Genomic DNA, 20,732 nt, shown 5'->3' on the forward strand with positions numbered 1-20,732 from the left:
CATTCCTCCACTTCCCAGCTGTCTTGATTCTGAGATGAGAAACCTGAAGGTGTGGCCTGATAGGAGCTTCTTTTAAAGACTCAGCTAAAACTAAATTCAACAAAGATGGAGGTCCTGTGTCTGGCCCTAGGTGGGATAGGTATGTGAATAAGGCTCCCAACCATTGGCAGGGCACTATTGTTGTTGGTGCCGAAGGTCCAGAGCCTTGGGGTGATCCTGGATGCCTCACTTTCCATGGAGGCCCAGGTCACCATGGTAGCCAGATCTGCCTTTTACTATCTATGGCAGACAAAACAGCTGGCTCCCTACCTTTCCATCTGGGATCCAGCCACAGTGATCCATGCAAACTGTCACTTCCAAATTGGATTACTGCAGTTCACTATACATGGGTTTGCCCTTGAATCTGACTCAGAAACTACCTGGTGCAGAATGCGGCAGTATGCCTGCTTGCTGCAGTGCCTATATGGGCACGCATGCAGCCAGTGCTCTGCCAGCTGCACTGGCTACCAGTTGAGTACCAGATCAGATGAGATTTTGGTTTTGACCTGCAGAACCCTGAAAAGCCTGGGACCAGCATATCTGCAGGATTGCCTCTTCCTGTATACCCCCCAGAGAGATTTACGCTCCATGGATCAACATTTGCTGGTAATCCTTGGCCCAAAAGAAGTCTACTTAGCCTCAACCCAAGCCAGGGCATTTTCTGCCTGCCCCCTACCTGGTGGAACAAGCTCCCATTGGAGATTAGGGCCCTGCAAAGACTTGCATTTCCACAGGGCCTTTAAGACAGAGCTGTTCCACCTAGGGTTGCCAAGTCCAATTCAAGAAATATCTGGGGACTTTGGGGGTGGAGCCAGGAAACATTGGGGGTGGAGCCAGGAGCAAGGGTGTGACAAGCATCATTGAACTCCAAAGGGAGTTCTGGCCATCACATTTAAAGAGACAGCACACCTTTTTAAATGCCTTCCTTCCATAGGAAATGATGAAGGATGGGGGCATCTTCTTTTGGGGCTCATAGAATTGGACTCCCTAATCTAATCATTTTGAAACTTGGGGGGTATTTTGGGGAGAGGCACTAGATGCTATACTGAAAATTTGGTGCCTCTACCTCAAAACACAGCCCCCCCTAGAGCCCCTGATACCCGTGGATCAATTTCCCATTATTCCCTATGGGAATCATTCTTCATAGGGAATAATTGCCCAGAAGACATTTCCCTCCCCCCCTGCTGCTTTAGCGTTATCCTAAAGCGGTGGGGGGGAGGGCATCCAAACCTGGGGATTGACAACCCTCTCTCTCTCTCTCTCACGCACACACACACATACACTTACTGGGTTTGATTCCTCCATGACATCTGAAAAAAACAGGGGCTACACTGCTCTCTCTCTCTCTCTCTCACACACACACACACACACAGTTGCTCTGAAACGAAAGCAAAACAAACTGAGGGACTGTGTTGCTGACCCTTCCCATGAAGTACTTCCTGCTCAACTTTAAAGGCACACACACATTTTGAAATGGACCTCTTTGCAGGGTTCTAAACCTGCCCAAGATCTAGAGCTGCATGGTGACTGTGGGGGTGGGGCTTCCCCTGCCGGCCAGTTGGTGGGGCGGGGGGGAAACCCTGTAAAACTGGAGGATCCCCCTCTGGGACCTGGGGATTGGGAAGCCTAGTTTCACCAGGCGTTCAACTGAGGTGATGGACATTTTGTCAATCTGTGGCCTTCCTGCTGCAGCAACCCTACTGAAATCATTCTGTCAAGTTGACCTGCTACCTTGGGATTATGTCATCTATTTTATACCAGCTGGGAGATGTACGGGAAGAGTGGATGTAATTTGATATTGCCATCTGTAGAATCTGAGTCCATTTTAAGAATGCTATGTTGTTTTATATGAATTAACTCTGTATATTTATTGATTATTGGTACCCACTCTGAGTCTGTTGAGGGAAGGGTGGGTTATAAATAGAAAATAAATAATAAATAGATAGATATCAGACCACTGTTTTCAGTTCCAAGGTGAAATCCTTGGTGGTATCAGCTAAAAAAGCCTTAGAATTCTTACCTTTGTGAAAGGTGTTATGTATATTAGGAGGGTATGGGATTAGGGTTAGCCAAACATCGGTGCATATCTCACAGCGTTGAATGAAATTTTTCTTGAGTTTTGGTCTGCTAGGACCCCAATACCGCTTTGCATTGGTCTTTCAGGCTCCAATGTTCAGTGCCACTTTAAAACTCTCACTGTCAGATCTCTAGTTTTCCTTGCCACATTCCTGAATATATTTTGGTTGGAATGCTTGTAGAGAGGTTCCTGCTCCTTTATAAAACAGCTCTGGGTGCATGTCAATAAGGGACAGTACACAACTATTGAGAAGGTGGTCCTCCATGGTCTCTTCCTTTGTGAACTTCAAACTTACCCCCTTCACTCAGTGAACTTACTAGTCTTCCAGTGTGGGACTGCATGGAAATCACAATGACAACAGCAGGGTTGCACCTACCTGTAAGTGTTGTTCATTGAGTGGTCTTCTGTGCAGGCACACATCCTTCCCTCTATGAACTCTCTAGAACCTTCATTTCTTGCAATCTCTGGTAGTGGCATAGGGAGAACTGAGGTAGTAATATCTCTTCTCCTGGTCATGTGATTGTTCTGATGGGAAAGTGCTAATGGGAGTAGGGGCACTCCTAGTCTGCTAGAAAGCTTTGGAAATCTTTTCCATGTCTGGCTTCTGCAAATGCAGTCCTAATGTGTGCCTACACAGAAGACCACTCAATGAAAAACACTTACAGGTAAATTGAATCCTGTTTCCTCTCACATTTTAAAGAACTCAGTAAATCTCATTGTCTAGTAGTCCTTTAAATTTTAAGTTGAAGATGAAGAAGATATTGGATTTATATCCCACTCCCCACTCCGAAGAGTCTCAGAGCGGCTCACAATCTCCTTTACCTTCCTCCCCCACAACAGACACCCTGTGAGGTGGGTGGGGCTGGAGAGGGCTCTCACAGCAGCTGCCCTTTCAAGGACAACTCCTACCAGAGATAAGGCTGACCCAAGGCCATGCTAGCAGGTGCAAGTGGAGGAGTGGGGAATCAAACCTGGCTCTCCCAGATAAGAGTCCACACACTTAACCACTACACCAAACTGGCTTTTAGAACATTTTATTTTCATACAATTTGTTGGCTGCCCTACCCTGCAAGCAGGGCATATGACAGCTTACATCAAAACCAGAATAAAGTAGATAATACAACAGTGAATAAAATATAAATAGAATATTTACATCATATACTATATATTCAGTTCATTTTTAAGAAAACAAGAAAAAATCATATTCCTGCAATCTATAATATTTACCACTTGTAAATTTGCATTCATAATTTTACACCTGCTGCTGTTTGCTATACATTTTAAAAATTCCTCAAAATGTACTCTTTTACCCATTAGGTTTGTTTCTGTTCCAATACAAAATAAATGAATACCCAGGGCTTTTTTTTTTGTAGCAAGAACTCCTTTGCATATTAGGCCACACATCCTGATGTAGCCAATCCTCCTGGAACTTACAGTAGACCCTGTACTAAGAGCTCTGTAAGCTCTTGAAGGATTGGCTACATTAGGGGTGTGTGGCCTAATATGCAAATGAGTTCCTGCTACAAAAAGCCCTGTGAATACCATATCTGCCTATGTCTCCCACACAATACTTTTCCCTTCACAGATTTTCTAATATACTGTAATCTTATCCATTAACACAATGTGCCATATTTTGTAATCCCATTCATCAATGCTCAGCAGGTGTAGCTGTTTCCAAACTTGTACTAATCATAAAAGTCTTTATATCATTATGCTTTTCTGTTTTGTATCTACAGACCTGCAGATTGTAAGGATCAAGATTTTGCTTTCAAAGTAGCTGGGTAAGAACTTTATAGAATGGGCAGATAAAATTGGTAAATAGATTCCTTTTCCAGTGTTCATGGATATTCTGCATCATATGTGTATCTGTTCTGAGTGTCCTTGAGAAAGACAGACTATAAATATGACAAATATACATAGAATATATTGGGGACGTTATTTAGGTGGAAAGGCAGCATAAAATACTTTAAATAAAATAAATCTGTAGGAAGTGGAGTACATAGTTGATATTTCTGTGTTCTCCTTCCTTTGTGAACTTCAAACTTACCCCCAAGAAGGTTATCAGAGCAGTCAGCTATGTTCTAATAGGCTGTGAATCCAGATATGCCATTCCTTCCTCCAACAGAACTTCCAAGTAATAATCTGTTTGGTAGATATTTATTTATTTATCAGATTTATATCCTGCCTTCCCCCGACAGGCTCAGGGCGGCTAACAACAGTTTAAAAACGTTAGCAATTTACAAACATTAAAATTAGATATATAAAAACATTTCCATATATATTAAAAATCCGACATGGCAAGCTTCTGATTTCCATTATATTAATTCAGTGAGATTGTCGATGCTGAAGGTATTAGCCACCTCCCCCTAATCATTAAAGGCGAGTTTGAAAAGTTCAGTCTTAAAGGCCCTGTGGAACTGTGGCAGGTCCCGCAGGGCCCTGATGTTTTCGGGGAGGGCATTCCACAAAGTGGGGGCTGTTACTGAGAACGCTCAGGCTCTAGTGCTGGTCAGTCGAGCTTCTTTTGATCCAGGGATCCTAATGAGATTTTGAGACCCTGAATGTAGTGCTCTCTGGGGTACGTATGGGGAAAGGCAGTCCCGAAGGTAGGCAGGTCCCAGACCATATAGGGCTTTAAAGGTTATAACTAGCACCTTGAAGCGAATCCAGAACGCCACAGGCAACCAATGTAACGCTTTCAGCACAGGTTGAATGTGCTCCTGTACAGGTAGCTCCATTAACAACCTGACTGCTGCGTTTTGCACCAGTTGCAGCCTCCAAAGTTGAGTCAAGGGCAGCCCCATGTAGAGGGCATTACAGTAGTCTTTTCTTAAGGTGACCGTTGCATGGATCACTGTTGCCAAGTCGTCGTGCTCCAGGTATGGAACCAACTGCCTTATCCGCCTAAGATGGTAGAATGTGGATTTGGCAGTGGCTGCTACCTGGGCCTCCATTGTCAGCAAAGGCTCCAGGAGCACCCCCAAGCTCTTGACCCTCGACGCTGGCGCTAACAGCATCCCATCAAAGGCCAGCAAGGGGATTTCCCTACCCAGGCCACTGCAACTCAGGCACAGGACCTCTGTCTTCTCTGGGTTCAGTTTTAGTTGACTCTGCCTGAACCATTTCACTATGGCTTGCAATGTCAGGTCCAGATCTTCCAGGGCACAGCTGGACTGGCCTCCCAACAATAGATAGAGCTGGGTGTCATCCACATACTGGTGACAACCCAGTCCATATCTCCGGACAATCTGGGCAAGGGGGCACATTGGGGAGAGGACTACCCCTGAGGGGACCCCACATACAAGGGGATGCCTCTGGGACAACTGCTCCCCTATAGCCACCCTTTGTCCCTGGCCTTGGGGAAAGGAGGTAAGCCATTGAAGGGCAGACCCCTGAATCTCCACATCGGTGAGGTGGCGGGACAGAAGCTGGTGGTCGACTGTGTCAAATGCAGCCGACAGATCTAACAACGACAACACTGCCGAGCTGTCCCGATCCAGATGTCTCAAGAGATCATCCATGAGGGCGACCAGTATCGTCTCCGTCCCATGGCCTGGCTGGAAGCCAGACTGAAATGGGTCTAAAATGGAAGCGTCATCCAAGAATCCCTGTGACTGTACTGCCACTGCCCTCTCAATGACTCTACCCAGAAAGGGCAAGTTTGACACCAGCCGGTAGTATGCCAATACGGCCAGGTCCGAAGATGGTTTTTTGAGGAGAGGGCATACCACTGCCTCCTTAAGGGGCATGGGAGAGGTTCCTTCAATCAGGGACCTGTTGATAAGTAGATAGAGGCAGATCTACTCTGTGAGAATATATCTGAGTCAGGGTCAATAGGTACAATCAATTCCATTAAAAGCCATGGAAATTTGCCACTGACCTGCATCCAACCATTCACGCTCAGCATATGTGAAGTTTCCCTGAGTTATTATCTGTTCTCACACACCTTTCCAACCAGGGGTCATTTTGTAAAAAAAACTGGTGGTGGAGCTCATTAGCATAACTCATTAACATATGCTGCCCCCCCACCAGCCAAAAGCAACCCACCAGAAAAAAGGAGAGTCCTGGGCGAGCGAGGCCTGCTTGGGCTAGCTAGAAATCCAGCCAGCCCAAGCAGGTCTCATTCACCTGGGGCTCTCCTTGGGCACCCCCCCGCACACACACACAGTCAAAAAGTCAGCAAGCCACCCACCACCCAAAATCATATAAGGAGAAAGGGTGGTGTGGGCTTCTCCAGGGATTAATGAGGGCTGCTGGGGGCATGGCAAAGCCCCTGGTGGCTGGCTGGCTGGCTGGCTGCCCAGTCTCTTAATCCAGGGATTGTTATGCAGCTGCACCTACTAGTCAATGGACAAGGTAGGTGGGGAGGAGGAGAGGGAACCCTTAGAAAGGTTCAGGAGCTGTGCTCCTGTGAGTTCCTGCTGAATCTGAGGCCTATCCATCACTGTTCTCTTATGTTTTCCTTACCTTATTTTTTAGCAGGCCAGTCCATGTTAACCCCCCTTCCCTCTGTAGGCCTGCTTCCAATCCTTGGAAAGATAATTGCCAGGGCTGTAGTACGCATGTAGAGGAATAGCTTTGTGGGTTGACAGATTGGAGTGAGGAAGCACCTTGGGGTGAGATCACTTCTCTTTCTTCTGTGATAAGAGCAGCTCCATCCCCTTGTCATTCCTCCCTTCAGTCTACCTACCAGCATGGCTATTCCTCCTTATGGAAACATGACAAGAGGGACTGCTAGCATTATCTTTTATTTATTTCATTTATATCCTAGTGTTCTCCCAATGGAGAGCCAAAGCACCTTATACAATTCTCCTTCCCTCCATTTTATTCTTACAACTACCCTGTGAAGTGGGTTAGACTGAGAGTTTATGACTAGCCCAGGGTCACCCAGCGAGCTTCCATGGCAGAGCAAGGATTCAGGCTTGGGTCTCCCAAGTCCTAATGAGGAATGTAAGAAAACTCTTACATTTAGGTAGTTGAATACATGCCATTGAATTCAACAGTCTGCAGATAACTTTCTTATAAGTGTTTATAATCTCTATATATGTTCCTTACAAGGGTTGATCTTTCATTCTTTTAAATATAATTTGTCACTAAATCAAGTCCCTGGCAAATTTAGTCTTTTTTTCCCTTTCATGTTGTAAATACAAATTCCAGATGGGTACCTTTTACAGTGTTACAGTGAAATAAAATAGAATTCTAGTGGCACATTTATTCCAGCATGAATTTTTGTGAGCCAGAGCTCACTTCTTCAGATGCTAAGAAAACACATTCCATGGTTTTATAGGGGGTAGAGAAATGCTTGGTGTGGATCCTGTTATAAAGCTTTTAGGTGATATTCTCTGTGTAAAGGACAGACATTGATCAAGGTGTTGCACATAAAAGAAGATGAGAGAGTTCAGAGATTCTAGCCAATTTGTTTTTGTTCATCCTACTTAATTACACTTTTATTTATCTGCAACCAATGAGACTGCAGTTGTAACCTCTGACCCCTGTTCATTATGTGTAACACTCTAATCCATTGGAATAAAATTGGAGACCAGTGGCAACTTTAAGACCAACAAAGTTTTATTCAAAGTGTGAGCTTTCGAGTACCAAGCACACTTCCTCAGACAGAATGAAACAGAAACAGTATCTTACATATAGAGGATGGGTAATATATTAGAACACAGAATAATAAAGATGTTTTTAACTGATTCAAATAATAATAAGCTTAGTTATATGGTTACGCCTATTAGCGTTCAACTGGGGGAGGGGCATCACAAGGTTATAAGTAGCAAACAGTCAGTCCTGGAACATTTAGAAAGGATAGCTGTGTTTACTAAGAGCCAGCATGGGTTTCTCAAGAACAAGTCATGTCAGACTAACCTGATCTCTTTGTTTGAGAAACTGACTACCTTGCTGGATCAGGGGAATGCTGTAGACATTGTTTATCTTGATTTCAGTAAGGCTTTTGATAAGATTCCACATACTATCCTTGTTGACAAGTTGGTAAAATGTGGTTTGGATCCTGTTACCATTAGGTGGATCTATAATTGGCTGACAGATTGCACTCAAAGAGTTCTTGTGAATGGTTCCTCATCCTCTTGGAGAGGAGTGACAAGTGGAGTGCCTCAGGGATCTGCCCTGGCACCTGTTTTGTTCAACATCTTTATAAATGATTTGGATGAAGGAATAGAGGGAATTTGCAGATGATACTAAATAGGGACGGGTTGCTAACACTATAGAAGACAGAAACAAGATACAAGGATGATCTTAACAGGCTGGAAAACTGGGCTGAAACCAATAAAATGAATTTTAACAGGGATAAATGTAAAGTTCTGCATTTAGGTAGGGAAAATCCAATGCATAGTTATAAGATGAGGGAGACTTGTCTTGGCAGTAGTATGTCTGAAAAGGATCTCGGGGTCTTAGCGGACCATACGCTGATCATGAGTCAACAGTGTGATGCAGTGGCTAAAAAGGTAAATACAATTTTGGGCTATATCAACAGAACTATAGTGAACAGGTCACATGAAGTGATGGTATTGTTTTACTCTGCTCTGGTAAGACCCCATCTGGAGTATTGTGTTCAGTTTTGGGCACCACATTTTAAGAAGGATATAGACAAGCTGGAACGGGTCCAGAGGAGGGCGGCGAACAGTCCCGTTGCTAGGGTTTCTGCCATCTGAGGCAGAACTCTGTGCCGGTGTCCCCCTCCATACAAATTGCACACACGCCACAATGACATCACCCAGAAGTGACGTCATTGTGCCGGTGTGCTGCCTGCCCAGCAGCCCTGTCCCGCTTTCTAACAAACTCAGCAGGGGCTGTGGGGGCACTGCTCTGAGCGAAGAAACAACACTCCCCCCCCCCCACAGCCCTTGCTGAGCTCATTATAAAGTGGGACAGGGCTGCTGGGCATTTTCTCCTGCCCAGCATGCTCCAAGTTTGGAGCCTGCTGGGCAGGGAAGGCCGCATTCTTCCTGGGCTTTCAGGGATCGGGGGTGCTCTCCCGATCCTCAAAAGCCCAGAAAGAACACTTGTGCCTTCCCTTGCTTAGTGTACTTTGAGTTCGGAGCACGCTGGGCAGGGGCTGGTTCTTTCTGTACTTCCAGGGATTGGGGGCACTCCTCTGATCCCTGAAAGCCCAGAAAGAGCACTCGCGTCTTCCCCTGCCCAGCATGCTCCAAGTTCAAAGCAAGCTGGGCAGGGGAAGCCACGTTCTTTCTCGGCTCTGAAGGATCCAGGGAGCTCATCTGACCCCTCAGAGCCTAGAAAGGCTCATGGATGGCGCAAGCGGGGATGGGGAGGGGGTGCCTACCCCCCGCCTGCACCCCTGTGGGAGCTGGCACCCCAGACCCTCACCTAGTTTGCCGACTTCCACACGCCAGCTCTGGTGACGAAGATGGTGATGGTGCTGGAGACCAAGTTCTGCAAGGTAAGGTTGAAGGAGCTGGGCATGTTTAGCTTGGGGAGGAGTCAGCTGAGAGGTGATCTCACCATCTTCAAGTACTTGAAGGGCTGTCATATAGAGGATGATGCAGAATTGTTTTCTGTTGTCCCAGAAGGTAGGAACAGAACCAACGGGTTGAAATTAAATCAGAAGAGTTTCTGGCTCAACATTAGGAAGAACTTCCTGACAGTCAAAGTGGTTCCTCAGTGGAACAGGCTTCCTTGGGAGATGGTGTGCTCTCCTTCCCTGGAGGTTTTTAAACAGAGGCTAGAAGGCCATCTGACAGCAATGCTGATCCTTGAATTTAGGGGGAGGTATTTGTGAATTTCCTGCATTGTGCAGGGGATTGAACTAGATGACCCTGGAGATCCCTTCCAACTCTATGATTCTATGTCAGGATTGGAGACTGATGTGTCTTTGATGGTGAGTCTGCCATTAGATTTCTTAATTGTAAAGAGTAGTAAACTGAGGGTGCGGTCACACTTACATTAAATCCATCTTTAAAGCGCCGGTATTTCGTATGTCAGATAATCCGCCGCATCCTGTTTCCCGATCAGACAGCATGGAGTTCTGATGCCATGCCGTGTTGATCCCGTCCCTGCTCGATCACACAGCGCCCTACCGGGACTTTTTTCAGATGGCGGCAATCGCATTAGCGCAGGCGCAGTGCTGGGCGCTAACAGGAGGGTTCGGAATTCCTTTCTGCTGAGCGCATGCGCGTTTGCAGTGGAGGGGTTTCCGGCTATTTAAACCTTCTTTTTTTCCCCCTGGCTGGTCTATCGATATATAATTATTACTTTAGTGTTATAATTATTATTTATGCAGAGATGAACGGTTTCCCCCCCCCCATCACAAGAGCAAACAGTTTTGCTGTTTTTTGTTTTAAATGTTAATGGAGTCCCGATTGAAAAGAGGCGGTCGGTTCCCCCCCCCCCACCCTTCGCTTTGTGGATGCGTGTTTGTACTCTAAAACGTCGCAACAGGCAAGATCTCCTCATCCTACACGAAGGGAAGGATTGAGTTCAGAATCTCAGCTGCTGCTAGAGGCTCCTGCCGTGGGCGGTTTCTGACTGCTGTCTCCGTGAGGGTTCCCCGGGTGGGCTGGCGGGCGGGCGGGCTGGGGAGAATTCGAATGCAGGGCGGGTGCCGGCTCTCCTCTCAGCTATGTGGAGTCCTGGTTGACGACTTTGCCTCCATTCATGGTGGGCGTCCCCGAGCTTTTCCTGGAGCGTCCTTGCTTCTCTCCGATTTCATGCAGTGACGGCTCTCTGTACATGCACACTTCTATGGGTTTGGGTACAAAATGTGAAGATGGTTTGGTCTTTTTCACCCGGTTCCCCTTCATGATCTGTCCTTCTGGCCGGATCTGGCCGAACGTGCCTCTTGCGGCCGCTGCAGAAGCGGACCTTGCTGAAGACGCCCAAGACGTGTCTCTCGCAGAGGGAGCGGCCGTCTTTGCTGGGGCTGGTGCGGCGCTTGGAGGCCGAGACGCGCTCGCTGTTGGACTCGCGCGCCTGCCGCTTCTGCCGGATCAGCGAGCTGGCGATAGCCGCCGCCATGGCCACACCGACTGCGCGGGCGGGCCCCGGTCACAGCAGCAGGCCGCTAGCCGGCGGCGGTGTCGCCCCACCGCGGCTCTCCATCGGGGCGGGCAGCAGAAGCCCCAGGCCCGGCCTCCCCCCGCCCGCCCCCAGACGCCTCCCGGCCTCCCTGCTTTGCGCCTCTGTCCGACGGGAGGGCTCTGCAGCCAGGCGGGCGGATTGGGTATAACGATATATCGTTATATCATCCTATCGTGATGGCAGCCGAAATGGAAACGGCATTAGCGTGCGCAGTATCAAATGCTATGCTACGAGGATACACGGATATATCGATATATCGATAGATCAGCCAGGGGAAAAAAAAAAAAGGTTTAAATAGCCGGAAACCCCTCCACTGCAAACGGTATCAAATGCCGTGGGTCTCATTGCCATGCTGCTTTGTGCGTTGCTTTCCGAGAGAACGTGGCGATTCACACAGATGTGTTTCTCCGTTTGCACTACTTTCAGAAAAGATCGCCTCACATACGGGAAAATCTACATACCTTTCTAAACTGCTCAAATCCCTAGTCAATGCTGTTAACATCTATCTTTGAAAAATCACTTCAGTTTAGGAATACAGCAGTTTTTTCGAGTTCCTCCCTTCCATCGCGCAGTGATATGCATTTTGTTTGTGGCGGGAAGCTGGAAGCGGGAAGCACCGTTGCGACTCAGCAACGATTGCCCGTTCAGATGCTCTAGAGCGCTCAGGAAGCGCTCAGGAAGCGTCTTGTTCCGGATTAAAAGCGGTAGCAAATTAATCCGCGAGCAAGACGCATCAGCGTGGGATGGGCACGGGCTAAGCACGCTTCACAGATGCGGACGTGTGAACGTCCGGGTAAAATCCGACATGCGTGCGGGCTCAACTCATGCCCGTAGCGGGGTTTTTTGGACGTCTGACCGCACCCTGAGAGTCTGTTGTCATGCTCCATTGGTCTCCTCTCAAGCATGGGTTAGTAGACTAACAACATTATTTTCTTAGATGCTTTTCAAGAGCTGGAAGATGACACCCCAGACCTGAATCCCCACAACCCAGCCACAGAACCTCTGTGTTAGAAGGATTCAGTTGTACCCAACTCTGTTTTAACCATTCCAGCAAGGCTCCTAATCCCTCAGCCAAATTTGCCAGGGTGGTATCTGGCTAGCCACTCATCAACAGATACAGTTGAGTATCATCAGCATTAGAAACACTTGCCCTAGGATACTTTTCTGAAAGTGTGAAATTCAGGCCATTTGTATGTCTGTGGCAGGACAAGAACTTGTCAAAAATTGCATAGTTACAATCATATCACCTATTTTTCTCACATTAGGAAGCATCTGTGGAATAATAAGAAAAAAGACCTGGTAAGCATTATACATTTATGTCAGTGATTTATTGATGAAAATATGATAAAAGAAAACCTTTACTAAATAATCCTTTCCCCCTAGGAAATAAGCTACAATAAAAAACTATATGGTTGCCCAATAGAATGGTTTTATGAAAAACCATTTCGTCCTACTGTTGCCTTGTAAGTAGTGTTGAAATGTTGTGGACTTCTATGAAATAGATGTTATTAGAAAATAAATAGAATCCCTTTTTCTGTTCCCTTCCTGACCCCATCAGATATACAGGAATAGAATTTGCAGTAAAGTTGAACCCTTGATTAACTATCTCTGCTAGTCTTGTGTGTTCTGTGAGCATTTGTGGCAAAAATTCTGGCCCACTCTCTGTGGTAGTTGGCTGGATCAAAACATTAGCAAATATTTCGTATGTTTTTACTGTTTTATACATAGTCATTGTGCTATATTTCTGTTATTTTCAGATATGAAAACAGGACTTTTGTTCAGTTTGTTGAGTCAGAATATGTACTGCTGGAGGTTAATGGCAGGACTGATTTTCTCTACAATGCAACGATGGCACAGGTAGTTGAATATCTATACAAAATTCTAATGTGGATTTGGTAAAATGGATGTTAACTGAATCAGCCTTTAACACAAACAGTAAATATATCTCTATATAGCTCTTGATGGAATAGCAGTTTTGTCATCAACACTATCAAAGCTGTGCCCTTTTGGCTTCTAGAACACTGTCTCTAGTCCTCCAGTTCTCCCTCCATTTGTTCATTTTCTTCCTGCCAATACTTGCTAATTTCCCCTGTGTCTAGGTCCCACTGTGATTTTTGCCTCTGTCCCACTTTTATCTTTGGACCTTCCTTTCTTCTACTCTTACGGCTTCTTCAGGCCACTGGTTGCAGCTTACACTTAATTTTTGTATGATTTCCTTAAGAAACCTGTCCGTTTGCCAGGCTGCCTAGAATCCCAGTCTTTCTTGCTTCCCCCACAGCATACAGCCCCACCCAATCTTAATTTTTGTCTCTTTAAGCCTCTTCTTGCCTTCGTTCCTTGTCTATTTTGCCAACTTTTTAGTTTGGATCCACAGTACAAGTGGAGAAGTGATCAGAAAGGGATTTTCCTATCACCTCCTCCAGGTTGCAAGCTTTTCTAAATTCTGCTCCTGGGGAATCAGGAGATTCTTACATAAAGCACAGAGGATAAAGCAGAATTTGTAGTGAAAGGGAGGAATCAGCAAATATTTTCCCATTCTTCTTCCAACAGTAGTGCTGCTCCACTAGCACTACTTCAGCAGGACAGCACCTTTGGATCCAACCCTCTAATGCAGGGGAGTCAAACTCATTTATTATGAGGGCCGGATCTGACATAAGTGAGACCTGGTTGGGCCAAGCCATGTCAGGCCAGGCCATGTGTGTTCCTATTTAAGATTAGGTAGCAGAGATGTAAACTTTATAAAGGACAAAGGCAAACACAATTAAGGGAAGGGTGGGATATAAATTTGATAAAAGAAATATTTTTTTTTAACAAAAACCAAAACCTTAAAATAAAACACACTTAAAACATTAGCACTCATTGCTCTTAAAGGTACTTTCTTTGTATTTCTCTCATGGGATCCTGGGAACTGGGCAAAGGAAGCTCTGGCTCTTTCCTTCCTTCCCCAAGGGACCAGGAGGGAGAGGAGCCTCAGCCAATAGAAGGAAGAGAGGCTTGGCTCAGTAGCTCTGTTGTGGATTGAGAGAGCCTGGCAAAGCAAGATCTGCCTCCTCTGCTTCCTCCCCAAGGGAGGAGCCTCAGCCAATGGAGAAAATAGAGGCTTTGCTCTGTAGCTCCTGTGCAATTGAGCAAGTTTGGCAAAGCAAGCTGTAATGCAGAAGGAAGCAAGAGAGGGAGAAGGAAGCAGATGACAGCCAATTGCTCGGGAGCCTGACAGGAGCCCTCCGGGGGCCTGATTCGGCCCCCGGACCACATGTTTGACACCCCTGCTCTAATGCTACTTTTTCGTATTCTGGGCAGCTTAGAGTAACAACTTTCATTTTCCTCCCAGAAGCTAGGTATGAAAACAATTTTATTCCCTAAGCAATTAAACATCAGAGCTGCTCAGTTAACCATTATTAGATTTATAGTCATAAGTAGGGTGTAAGTGCCCTCACCTGGATAGCCCAGGTTAGCCAAATCTTGTCAGATCTCAGAAGCTAAGTGGGCCAGGTCTATCTGTTGTTCCATGAAATAATCACATGTATAGGTCTTATTATTGATAGACCTGGCATTAATCAACACCAATGTCGGAGCCAGCTGAATCTGCCTAGCCCCACAACTTGCATACCGTGGGATGGGACATAGGAGGGAAGAGGTCTGAGCTTTCCCATATCTCTGGCCTCTTCCTGATCTCTGAAACCTAGTCCCACCACCATACCTCCCCTGCCCCCAAATGACCAGAATCTCTGACCCAGTCATGGCCTCCCCTGCACAGTGCTATCGAACCGAGTTGGTTCACCTAGCCTGTGTTCCTTAACCTATTACACTTTCATAAACTACTTCAGGCCCATTAATCACAGAATCTAAATCTTCAAATAAATTGACCCCTACTACTAATTTAAACCTTTATTAGCTAATTAAAAGCTGGCAGCCAGAGAAAGATGAAAGATGGAGGATGGGCTAAAAACACAGGAGGCAGCTGCTGAGTCTGAGAGTCCAGGCAAAGTGCTGGAAGAGAAATGAACTGGGAAAGCAAGCCAGATGCACAACCAAGGCAGCAGCTGGGGCAGAAGGCCAGAAGAGATGATGGGCCCTGGCAGAGCTAACCATAGGGGTGGAAAGGATGGCAGTACAGGGGAAGACTGAGCAAGGGCAGGAGCACTTGAGCAGTGATCAGGCCCAGCCCCTAAAGGACACAGTCAAGTGCCCAGAAAAGAAACAAGAGGGCCAAAAGTAAGGTGCCCATGGCCAGCATGAAGCATTGGGGGTTGCCCAAGGGACTTCTGAGCTTTGTGTCCAAAGTGGGACAAGGGGCCAAAGAAAGGAGATGGACTGTACATCTAAGGAAGGCACAGAGGTTTAGGGGTGAGTGGGCACTGGGGCTATGTACTTAAAGAGCTTTATACTTAGTTGCTAAAGCAGGTGGCTCAGGAGGAACCTGGGAGGGAAGCTCTTATGCACAAGAGTGGAGGATCTCTGGTCTGAGACCACTGTAAGGAGTGACACCCAACTACTGTCAGAAACCCACAGCTGGGCCCATAATAATGATCCCAGCAGGAGAGTTGTGACTCCTTCCCCTTCCCTGTTGTGGGTTGAAAGTGGCATTGTGTGTAGCAGGGACAAGGTAGATAGCTAGTGCTGTCAGTTTCTGCTGCAGGCATATGCATGCCAGCAAATTAGATGCAGGGAGTAAGATGATCTTAAAAGGGTCCACATCTGCCACCTCTGTGCTTTTGCTAGGCTACTGGGTATGTGAGCTGAAAACCCAAGCCAGGGCATAGAGTAGATGCTGGTAAAACCAAGGCAGTGAATGTGGCTGACCAAATTGAGACTGTGCTTTGGTAGAAGGTACCTGCAGCTAGATATGAACAGGGTCGGCGCTAGGGATTCTGCCGCTAAAGGTCGGCGCTAGGGATTCTGCCGCTAAAGGCGCTAGGGATTCTGCCGCAGCACACACACACCCTCCCCGACACTCCCTTGAGAAACATTGCATGCGTGGCACGATGATGTCACAGAAAGTGACATCATCAGGCAAGCCAGGGACAAGGAGGGCGGTAAGCAAGCCCCCACTCCGCTCAGGCTTCTTGCTTTGGGCAGTCTTCGCAGTGGAGGACGGTAAGCAGTGGGGTGCCGCAGGGCTCAGTACTGGGTCCCATGCTCTTTAACTTGTTCATAAATGATTTGGAGTTGGCAGTGAGCAGTGAAGTGGCCAAGTTTGCAGATGACACTAAATTGTTCAGGGTGGTGAGAACCAGAGAGGATTGTGAGGCACTCCAAAGGGATCTGTTGAGGCTGGGTGAGTGGGCGTCAATGTGGCAGATGAGGTTCAATGTGGCCAAGCGCAAAATAATGCACATTGGGGCCAAGAATCCCAGCTACAAATACAAGTTGATGGGTTGTGAACTGGCAAAGACTGACCAAGAGAGAGATCTTGGGGTCATGGTAGATAACTCACTGAAAATGTCAAGACAGTGTGCGATTGCAATAACAAAGGCCAACGCCATGCTGGGAATTATTAGGAAGGGAATTGAAAACAAATCAGTCAGTATCATAATGCCCTTGTATAAATTGATGGTGCGGTCTCATTTGAAATACTGTGTGCAATTCTGGTCACCGTACCTCAAAAAGGATATTATAGCATTGGAAAAAGTCCAGAGAAGGGCAACTAGAATGATTAAAGGGTTGGAACACTTTCCCTATGAAGAAAGGTTAAAACACTTGGGGCTCTTTAGCTTGGAGAAACGTCAACTGCGGGGTGACATGATAGAGGTTTACAAGATAATGCACGGGATGGAGAAAGCAGAGAAAGAAGTACTTTTCTCCCTTTCTCACAATACAAGAACTCGTGGGCATTCAATTAAATTGCTGAGCAGTCAGGTTAAAACGGATAAAAGGAAGTCCTTCTTCACCCAAAGGGTGATTAACATGTGGAATTCACTGCCACAGGTGGTGGCAGCTACAAGCATAAACAGCTTCCAGAGGGGGTTAGATAAAAATATGGAGCAGAGGTCCATCAGTGGCTATTAGCTGCAGTGTGTATATGTGTGTGTGTGTGTGTATATTATATATATAATTTTTTTGGCCACTGTGTGACACAGAGTGTTGGACTGGATGGGCCATTGGCCTGATCCAGCATGGCTTCTCTTATGTTCTTACGTTCTTTGCAGGAAACCTGATCGGGGCAGGGAGAGCCGACCCTTGCATACCGTGCTCCTTGCAAGGAGGGTGGTACGCAAGCCCCCCCTTCAATCCATGGATCTTCCTAGCATCAAAGGGTGCTCCTCTCCAAAGCTAGAGTGGAAAGGGGAGGGGTGCATGGCTTGATGCGCCTGAATTTCCAGCCCCCCTCCCCTTTCCACTCTAGCCTTGGAAAGGAGCACCCTTTGATGCTGTAGCTGCTGGAATTTCAGGCGCTTCAAGCCGCAGATCTTCCTAGCATCAAAGGGTGCTCCTCTCCAAGGCTAGAGTGGAAAGGGGAGAGGGGGTGTGGCTTGTGGGACAGTCGGCCCTTCCCTTCTCTCGCGCCCTGCAGGGGAAGGGAAAACACCACTTTTGACTTTGAGGGATGTGGGGGGGGGAGCTCCTCCAATCCCTCAGAACTGAAAGGACAGTTGGCCCTTCTGTTCCTCCGTGCCCTACAAGGGAGCGGGGAAAGGGAAAGAGCCATTTTCAGCTCTGAGGGATCAGATCCCTCAAAGCCAAAACAGCGATGGAGGCTCAGGGAAGGTGCAAGCAGGGAGGGGGCACTCGCCTGTGCCCCTTCTGGGAGCTGGCGCCCTAGGCAGTTGCCTAGTTTGCTTGCTCCCATGCGCTGGGCCTGGCTGTGAAGGTATTTGTTGGTTTCCCTCAGCTGGTATTATGCCTCAACCTCCCCTTTCATATGCCATGCTGTCAAACCTCCATAACTTTCAGGCCTTGCACAGCCAGACATGCACTTTAATATAGCCTCCAAGCTTCCCCAAGGGTTTTGACTGTATTTACCTTTCCTTTCAGTTTCCTCTTCACATGCCTCCTCATCTCAGAGAATTTACCCCTTTTAAAGTTAAACGTGGTTGTGCTTGTCTTTTGGGGCAGCTCTCTATTTATACAAATAGTGAAATCAATAACATAATGGCCACTGCTCCCAAGTGGTGCGATCACTTTTACATCTCTCAACAAATCTTGGGCATTACTTAGGACCAAATCCAGGATCGCCCCACCCCTGGTAGGTTCTGTGAGCATCTGCTCCATAGCACAGTCATTGAGAGCATCTAGAAACTCAATCTCTTTCTCTCTACTAGAACACACATTGACCCAATCAATCTGCGGGTAGTTAAAATCACCTATGACTGCACAGTTTTTATGTTTAGCCACTATCTTTAATCCTTCCATCATATTATAATCATCCTCTATCTTTTGATTTGGTGGGCGATAACAAACTTCCATAGTTAAATTTCCTTTTGGGCCCTCTATTTCAACCCAAAGCATTTCTAGAAGGGAATCTAATTTTCTGACTTCAGTCTTACTGGACTGTATACCTTCTCTGACATACAGAGCCATCCCACCTCCAACCCTTCCCTCCCTATCCTTCTGATATAACATATCCAGGAATCACCATGTCCCACTGATTCTCCTCATTCCACCAAGTTTCTGAAATTCGCACCAATTTTACTTCAAACACTTCTAGCATTTGTATACAAACATCTATAATTTCCCAGGCAAGCTAGGCCCGCAACCTTCCTCCTGCTGCCTCGAGACTTTGGCAGACAGTCCATACTGTTTGTCACCATCTCAGTGGATAACTCTGATCCATTACCCGGTAGAAAAGTAACAGCTAACCCTTCATCTCTTTGAGATGTGTCCTCCCGAACCAGAGACATTTTATCTCCTGTTGGCTTTTTCTCAAGATTTAGTTTAAAAACTGCTCTGCCACCTTTTTGTTTTTAAGCGCCAGCAGCTTGGTTCCATCTGGGGACAAGTTGAGACCATCTTTTTTGTACAGCTCCCACTTGTTCCAGAAAGCATCCCAGTGCCTAACAAACTTAAACCCTTCCTCCTTACACCATCGTCTCATCCACACATTGAGACTTCTAATTTGTGCCTGTCTCTCCAGGCCTGCACGTGGAACAGGTAGCACTTCTGAGAAGGCTACCTTGGAGGTCCTGGCCTTAAGTCTCCCGCCTAGCAGCCTAAATTTTTCCTCCAGGACCTCACGACTGCATTTCCCCACATCATTGGTGCAAACATGCACCACGACCACTGGCTCCTCCCCAGCACTGTCTATCAGCCTATTTACTACACGCATAATGTCTGCTACCTTCGTGCCAGGCAGGCAAGTCACCATACGGTCAGTACGCGGTTTTGCCACCCAGCTGTCTACTTGCCTAAGGATCAAATCACCAACCACCAAGACCCCCACTCTCTCCCTGCCCAGGGATGGTTCCTTGGAACAAAAGGATACCTGCTCACCAACTGAAGAAGATGTCCCTTCTGAGGGCGCATTCCTCTTATCCTCAGCACGGTGCCCTGTTCCCTCTTGACCCTCATGCTCCATGGCAGCAACGGGGCTGCCACGTTCAGAGTGGGACTCATCTAATACGTCCCTGAGAGTCTTCTCCGAGTGCCTAAGCTTCTCCAGGTCAGTCATCTCGGCCTCAAGGGTACGAACTCATTCCCTGAGTACCAGGAGCTCCTTGCATCGAGAACACACCCAAGACTTCTGTCTTGTGGGCAGATAGTCATACATGTGACACTCAGTGCAGAACACTGGAAAGCCCTCACCCCCCTGCTGTCATTCTATCTTCATGATAGCTTTTTTCAAAAATATACAGTCCCCTTTCAAATCCTGTTTGTTTATGTGGCTCCCCTTCTGGAGGGTCAACTTACCTTATTGGTAGGACAAGGAAATTAGGGATCTGGTTTCCTGGTCCTTACAGAGCCCCCAGGTTAAGAGTCGCAGGCCAAGAGCCCTTTAGCTCTCACCCTTCAGCTTGCGCCTCTGGCAAGGCACAGCTTAATAAAGCAAAGAGGGTGGGGAACACAGCTACTCCTTATCAATCAGCAAGAATCACCTTCAATCACCTTCAGCCCACTCAAAACAAACAGACAGCAGTTCCCCAGCAACCACAAACTCAGAATTTTCAGCAGTCACACAAACTCAGAAATTCTCAGCAACTTCCCCAGCTGCTTAGCCAAATCTCACCCTTATTTCACTTATTCTCTGCTCTCTCTCAGAGCTTCTCTGCTCTCTCTCAGAGGTCTCTGAAATGAAAAGATAAACCATGGCATGCACTGTCAGCTTTTTAAAAATTCTGTTGTTGCCACTGACTTCTAGTGCCCCAGTAGGGTTTCCAGGTAAAGAGATATGCAGAGGTCATTTGCCATTGCCTGCTTCTACATAACATCCCTAGACTTCCTTGGTGGTCTCCCCTCCAAGTACTTAACCGGGGCTGATCCTGCTTAGTTTCTGAGATCTGACAGGATTTAGCTAGCCTGGGCTATCCAAGTCAGCATGCTGTTAGGAACTTGTGATAGTAATATTAATTTCATGTGTTGACCAACTGGGCCCTAACACAGCAATCCTAAATTTATTGACTTG

At 46.9% G+C, this 20,732-nt stretch overlaps 1 protein-coding gene across 1 annotated transcript in view; it reads left to right on the forward strand.

Annotated features, from left to right (window-relative positions):
• LOC132574209 (cation channel sperm-associated auxiliary subunit epsilon-like) overlaps positions 1 to 13,564 on the forward strand; it is a 59,901-nt gene extending 46,337 nt beyond the window's left edge. Inside the window, exons 10-13 of the mRNA XM_060242535.1 lie at positions 10,950 to 11,315; positions 12,557 to 12,636; positions 12,931 to 13,030; positions 13,535 to 13,564. Of these exons, the coding sequence (XP_060098518.1) occupies positions 10,950 to 11,315; positions 12,557 to 12,636; positions 12,931 to 13,030; positions 13,535 to 13,564 (576 nt within the window). The remainder of the gene's footprint in view (positions 1 to 10,949; positions 11,316 to 12,556; positions 12,637 to 12,930; positions 13,031 to 13,534) is intronic.
• Positions 13,565 to 20,732: the final 7,168 nt, after the last annotated feature.

The sequence above is a fragment of the Heteronotia binoei genome, chromosome 1, assembly GCF_032191835.1.
Source record: "Heteronotia binoei isolate CCM8104 ecotype False Entrance Well chromosome 1, APGP_CSIRO_Hbin_v1, whole genome shotgun sequence".
Lineage (NCBI taxonomy): Eukaryota > Metazoa > Chordata > Lepidosauria > Squamata > Gekkonidae > Heteronotia > Heteronotia binoei.